Source organism: Uloborus diversus, chromosome 3, assembly GCF_026930045.1.
Source record: "Uloborus diversus isolate 005 chromosome 3, Udiv.v.3.1, whole genome shotgun sequence".
Taxonomy (NCBI): Eukaryota; Metazoa; Arthropoda; class Arachnida; order Araneae; family Uloboridae; genus Uloborus; species Uloborus diversus.
In genome coordinates, this window is record NC_072733.1 from 11,556,597 (window position 1) to 11,563,732 (window position 7,136).

Genomic DNA, 7,136 nt, shown 5'->3' on the forward strand with positions numbered 1-7,136 from the left:
GCTGGCTTAAGGATTTTTCTTTTTAATTTGAATTGTTGTTCAAGTATAATGTTGCAGTTCCAGTTCGTGTAAAAAGTTAGTACTTAGAAATTGCACTTTTTTAACTGAAATTTTCATAAATTTTTAACTGTGATTTATGTATAGATATGCATTTTAAATAATTTGGAATACGCTAGTTTGACCAGTGATGGTCACACTCGCTAAGTTATGGGAATACTAAAAACCGGTAGTGGTCATATGTGTGGCCAGCTGAACTGAATTATTTTCATGAAATTATATTTAAACATATTTTTTTTTACAGTCTAATGAAATTAAAAATATCTTGACTTACCAATTGGTGGGAATTGGTAAGTCATTGAAAATGACATTTGAGAACACTTGAAATGGATTTCTGCACAACAACATGGAAATAAATGAATTAAAAGAAAACAAATAGAACTATTCTACGGCTGCATTTCATATTTATCGCTTCCGAAATTTAGCCTTTTTTTTATAAATACTAAATGATAATTTTGAGTATGAAGGGCCAGAAATTACATATGGTCATATGCGCCCAGAACTAAAATACTGACTTTTAGTTGACTAGTTATGGATACATTATCTTGAAAGAATCTCTTAAATATCTTAATTAACGGCAAAACTGTACCTATATGATATAAAAAAAAGTAAAGAATGAGTACGTAAAAATAGAACTGCAATCTGATAAAAAACATAAATGTCAAGTTCTTAAGAAAGACCCTTCAAAAACTTCACTGTTGGGGACTAAAAAGCATTAACATATAAATCACGCTGTAGATAAAAACTGATATTTAGAAAAACTGTGGTGATGGGGGGAGGGGGTGGACGATGCTATTTTGAGAATCCACCAATGTTGTTCCTGGAATATTGATTAGAAACTTGATATTGCCAATAAAAGACAAACCTACCTGGAGAGTCTCCGCCCCGAAATGCAAATTAGGAGATTCAACGTCATACGCTGTGAATTGGATAAAAGCGCGAGTTGCGCTGTGTGTGGTAGTCTTCAGTTCGTTCATAGCCCAGGCAGTATTCGAGTGGACTGTTTCGAGGTATTTCCTACAAGCCGCGGTTTGCGCATAATCCATAGGTCGCTGGAGCATAACCGGCCCTTCTACTTTAGTTCGGGAAAAGTCAACCTCAACAGTATTCTTCATACCACGGACTGGAACCACCGGAAAGTAACCCTTTCATTTACTCTTTATAACGTCCAAGGACTATGAATTTGTATGAACAACCTTAATTTAAAGCATTATATTCACTCAGTGATTCCATTATATTATCTTCAGTTGTTTGCTAGCCAAGAAGCGGCATTTGTACATAATGTAAATAAAATAAGAATTATTTTAAATAAGATGTTCTCTGTATCAGTTTAAACGTTACCTAAATTGAACGGACAAGCATCGTCCATCAGATGGTCCGTCGAGCCGGATGCCCTTCTTGGTTAGTAGCAAACTGATTTTTTTAAAATTCAAGTATTAAAACTGCTTTAATCTGTTAATATGGCCAAAAAACTGCAAGTAGCTCAAGCTAAGTTTAAGTTACATTTAAAAGAAGTGGGTAGATTCGAATCAATGCTAAATGACTTTATTGCTAAACCAAATACAGATATCTTGCTATACGAAAATTTATTGTCGGAATTAGAAGACACGGAAGATATTTTAAATAACGTAATATTAGAAGTAATGGTAAATGAAACCGATGAAGAGACCGATGATTACGAGAATTTTAGTAAAGCTAAGAAATCAATTCATAGCATTAAAAGTCAAATTCAAAGAATACTTTCAGATCTTAAACCAACGGAAGAAAGTGCTAGTCGAACCGTTAGTCAAACGGTAGAGCCCAAACCTAATCTAAAACTGCCAAAATTCAATTTGCCCACATTTGACGGGGATATTCAAAACTGGATAAGTTTTAAGCAAGTTTTTACCTCAGCTATAGGTTCAAACAAAGCATTAACCAATTGTCAAAAATTGCAATATTTAAATGCTGCTGTGTCGGGAAACGCACACAGATTAATTAAAGGTTTTCCTGTTGTTGAAGCAAATTACGCTCAAGCATGGGAAACACTTTCAAACCGCTATGATAATAAGCGAGAACTCGCATATTCCTTATGCACAAAGATATTCAATATTAAGTTGGGTAAAATGTCTTCAAAATTTCTGCATGAAATGATTGACTGTTGCAATGAATCGGTGCGCAATTTGAACACGTTAGGTTTGAAACTGAACAAACTATCGGAAATTATACTGATACATTTCCTTCAGAAACGCCTAGACGAAAACATAAGAAGACAGTGGGAGTTAACTTTAGAAAGTGACGAGTTTCCTTCTTATCAGAAATTCATGCAATTCTTAGAATTAAATGCTAGAAGTTTACACTCATCAAAAGATTACGCGAAGGAAGAAAAATCTAAAGCTCAAACGCTTACTTATACTAACACAACATCTAATAAAGCTGCATTTGCAAAAGCCATTAATTGCACATACTGCAATTCTAATCATACGATATTTAGATGTCCAAAGTTTTTGGGATTGAACTTCCGGGATAGACTAGAATTCGTTAAAAAACGCAAACTGTGTTTTAATTGTTTAAGAGAAAATCATGATGTTTACAATTGTAAAGTAACAATGCATTGCAGGGTATGTTCAAGAAAGCATCATACTTTACTGCATTGTCAGTCGAATAAATCTAGTACTCATGAAACGGAATTAAACTCCAAGAAGGAAAATTCCAATTCTGATCTATCGCAAACTGTGCAACATGATTCTAATGCGGTATCTCTTTCGGGTACCAATAACTCTGAGAAAACACTATTAACCACAGCCATGATTAAAGTAAAAGATGTTATGGGTGGTTATCAGGACTGTAGAGCTCTTATCGACTGTGGGTCTCAAAATTCTCTAATATCGGAAGATTGTTTTCAGCAGTTGGGTCTTAATTCAGCTACTTGTAATTGCACCATAAAGGGAATAGGAAATTCAATCACAAGTCAATCGAGTAAAATGGTAAAGTTAGAATTCACACCCTATTTCAATTCAAATAAATTCTTTATGGATGCATTGGTTGTTAAAAACCTAACTATTGATTTACCCAACTGCAATATGACCAATGTAAATTGGCCTCATCTTAAAAATTTAAAACTAGCAGATCCGCAGTTCCACATTTCCAGACCAGTGGACATAATAATCGGTGCTGATGTTTTTCTAGACCTGATAGAAGGTGAACAAATAAAAAACAAACATAATGCTCCGGGTGCATTAGATTCTAAATTGGGTTGGTTGCTGATGGGAAAGGTTTCATCATATTCTCCAAAATCTAAAAGTTACACATTTCATCATGATGTAAATCAAGAATTGGATTTAACCCTCCAAAAGTTCTGGGAGTTGGATTCAATTCCAAACGAAGACAAGGACAATTTAAACAGCGAGGAAATTACATGCGAACAATTCTACGAAAACACAACTAAACGGGCTATTAGTGGAAAATATACAGTAAAATTACCTTTTAAAAGGGAAATTGACTTGGGCGAGTCCAGGACTAAAGCCGTTTCGAGGTTTCTATCTCAAGAAAAGAAATTTGAAAAAGACAAAATTCTTGCTGAACGTTACAAGGGTTTTATGCAAGAATACATAGCTTTAAATCACATGGAGTTAGTACCCGAAAATGAAAAGCTAAATTCTAAATCTTTTTACATGCCTCATCATGGTGTGATTCGAGAGCAAAGCACAACTACTAAACTTAGAGTAGTATTCGATGCTTCTGCAAAATCGTCAGAAAACATATCCCTAAACGATATTCTACACAAGGGTCCTAAACTTCAGTTAGATTTAAGTTTTATTCTAATGAATTTCAGAACTCATTCAATCGCACTAGCCGCGGATATTGAGAAAATGTTTAGAATGATAACAGTGTCTAAGGAAGATTGTGACTTCCAAAGAATTATTTGGCGAACCGATTCAACTAGTGAAATCAAAGATTACAGGCTTTTAACAGTCACATACGGCACTGCATGTGCACCTTATTTAGCAGTAAAGACTATTCAGCAACTTGCTGCAGATGAGCAATCTTTATTCCCTAAAGCTGCAGAAATCGTAAAAACAGATTTCTATATGGATGATCTACTTACAGGCGCAGATTCAACATCAGAGGCTCGAAATATCGTCCTTGAAATGAATGAATTAATGAAAAAAGGTGGGTTTACTTTGCGTAAGTGGTTATCAAATGACCCGAAGGTAATAGAATTCTTGCCCGAAGACTTAAAAGCGACTATTTATCCTAAAGAACTGGGGGAAGAACACTCTATTAAGGTACTGGGTATTGAGTGGGATCCTATCACAGATTACTTTAGAATACAAATCAAGCCACCAAGCGAAGTAAAGAATAAACGACAATTACTTTCCAATATCGCTAAAATTTATGATCCACTAGGATTTCTAGCACCAACAACCCTACTAGCAAAACTTTTAATTCAAGAACTGTGGTCCGAGAAAATAGGCTGGGATGAAAATTTACCAGAACAGATTATGAGCAAATGGCAAAAATTCGCATCGGAACTTATGCATTTGAAAGAAATTAAAATTCCGCGAAGTTTGAAAGATAAATGTTCAATTTCAAAATCCGTTGAAATTCATGCATTTTGTGATGCGTCTCAAAAAGCTTACTCGGCAGTAATTTATTTACGCTTCCGTTTGGAAAACGGTGAAATTAAAGTCAGTTTTCTAGTAGCGAAAACTAGAGTTGCTCCTTTAAGGAAAATTACTTTACCAAGATTAGAACTTTGTTCTGCAGTATTATTGAGTCGTTTGTATAAAAGTATTAAGAATAGACTTTTGATTGTAACCGATTTCGATTACTTTTATACAGACTCGCAAATCGTTTTAGACTGGATAAAATCGGAATCGCGTAGATGGAAAGTATTTGTCGCAAATCGAGTATCAGAAATTCAAAAACTAACCCCGGTTGAAAATTGGTTTCACGTAAGAAGTGAAGATAACCCAGGGGATTGCGCCAGCAGAGGGATTCTGCCATCTAAGTTAAAAGAACATCAACTTTGGTGGAAAGGTCCAGTTTGGCTTTCTGACCCAAATTTTAGCATTAATTCAAGCGCGTTTTTTCACCCCGTTAAAGAATCGGATCAAGAACAAGAAGAATCGGAGAGCGTACTCGGTTGTTTGAAAGTAGAGTCAAGTCCATTCATTCAAAATTATTCAAGTTATGTTAAGCTAATTAGAATTACGGCTTGGTGTTTGAGGTTCATAAAGAACTGTAAAACTACTGCAGAAAAGCGCAAGTTTGGGTTTTTAACATCTGAAGAAAAATCGGAAGCTATTTCTCGGGTGATTAAAATTGTACAAAATGAAGAATTCAAATTAGAAATACGTAAATTGAAAAACAACCAGTCACTACCTTCAACACACAAACTTTTACCACTCAGTCCTTTTCTTGATGAAAATTTAATTCTAAGAGTTGGGGGCAGACTGAAACATTCAAATTTGCGTGAAGATCAAAAACATCAAATTTTGCTTCCAAGAAATCATCATTTTTCAAAACTTTTAATCGAGTACTTTCATCAAAAAGCTATGCATGCTGGTGTTCAAACAACTCTATTCTTGATTCGAGAAATTTTTTGGATTATATCAGGTCGGAATGCTGTTCGAAATATTATTCGAAAGTGTATCGTATGCTTAAAAGCTAATTCTTTAAATTCAAAGCAGCTAATGGGAAACTTACCCAAAGAAAGGGTAATTCCTGCTCGAGCCTTCTCAAAATGTGGATTAGATTTCGCTGGTCCAGTAATTACAAAACCGAATCTTAAGCGGTCAAAAGTAACTTTGAAAAGCTATATCGCATTATTCGTGTGCTTTACTACTAAAGCAATACATCTAGAAGTTGTATCGGATTTAAGCACGGGAGCCTTTTTGGCTTGCCTTCGCAGATTCATTGGAAGAAGAGGAAAGCCTTCTGATATTTTTAGTGACAACGCGACAAATTTCAAGGGCGCAAGAAATTATTTAAATGCTCAAGCTATTATTTGTTCTTCAGAAGATGTTCAAAACTATGCCACAGAAGAAAACATAAACTGGCATTTCATCCCTCCCATTACTCCTCACTTTGGGGGATTATGGGAATCTAACATTAAGACTGTGAAAAAGCATTTAATCAAGGCGTCTAATTCTGCTATTCTTAATTTCGAAGAACTTTCAACCTTATTGATTCAAATAGAAGCATGTTTAAATAGCAGGCCTTTAACCCCTTTGTCTGCTGACCCGATGGACTTACAGCCTCTTACACCAGGGCACTTTTTAATAGGTGCACCCCTTCTGTCTTTTCCTGAACAATATTCTGCTGAAACTAATTCTGCTTTTTCTTGTAGATGGAAAGTAGTGCAATGTATTCGTAACAGGTTCTGGAACAGATGGTCTCAAGAGTTCCTAACAGATGCAAGAGAGATGCAAGTGGCGTAAGGCGACTTCAAACGTCAAAGTGGGTCAACTGGTGCTGCTGAGGGAGGACAACCGGCCGCCTCTGCATTGGTGTCTCGCCCGGATAACTAAAGTCTACCCTGGAGATGATGGTTTAGTGCGAGTCGTCGACGTGAAAACCTCATCGGCTGTCTACAAACGATCAATTACGAAAATAGTGGCCTTGCCGTATGAAGAATTTAATTTTGGATTGTCATCCAACGCGGGGGAGCATGGAGAGTCTCCGCCCCGAAATGCAAATTAGGAGATTCAACGTCATACGCTGTGAATTGGATAAAAGCGCGAGTTGCGCTGTGTGTGGTAGTCTTCAGTTCGTTCATAGCCCAGGCAGTATTCGAGTGGACTGTTTCGAGGTATTTCCTACAAGCCGCGGTTTGCGCATAATCCATAGGTCGCTGGAGCATAACCGGCCCTTCTACTTTAGTTCGGGAAAAGTCAACCTCAACAGTATTCTTCATACCACGGACTGGAACCACCGGAAAGTAACCCTTTCATTTACTCTTTATAACGTCCAAGGACTATGAATTTGTATGAACAACCTTAATTTAAAGCATTATATTCACTCAGTGATTCCATTATATTATCTTCAGTTGTTTGCTAGCCAAGAAGCGGCATTTGTACATAATGTAAATAAAA

At 36.1% G+C, this 7,136-nt stretch overlaps 1 protein-coding gene across 1 annotated transcript; it reads left to right on the plus strand.

Moving 5' to 3' along the window:
• Window positions 1-1,517: 1,517 nt before the first annotated feature.
• LOC129218227 (uncharacterized) lies at window positions 1,518-6,482 on the plus strand. Its single transcript, XM_054852450.1, has 2 exons — window positions 1,518-5,397; window positions 5,596-6,482. The coding sequence occupies exons 1-2, from the start codon at window positions 1,518-1,520 to the stop codon at window positions 6,480-6,482; spliced, it is 4,767 nt and encodes a 1,588-aa protein (XP_054708425.1).
• Window positions 6,483-7,136: the final 654 nt, after the last annotated feature.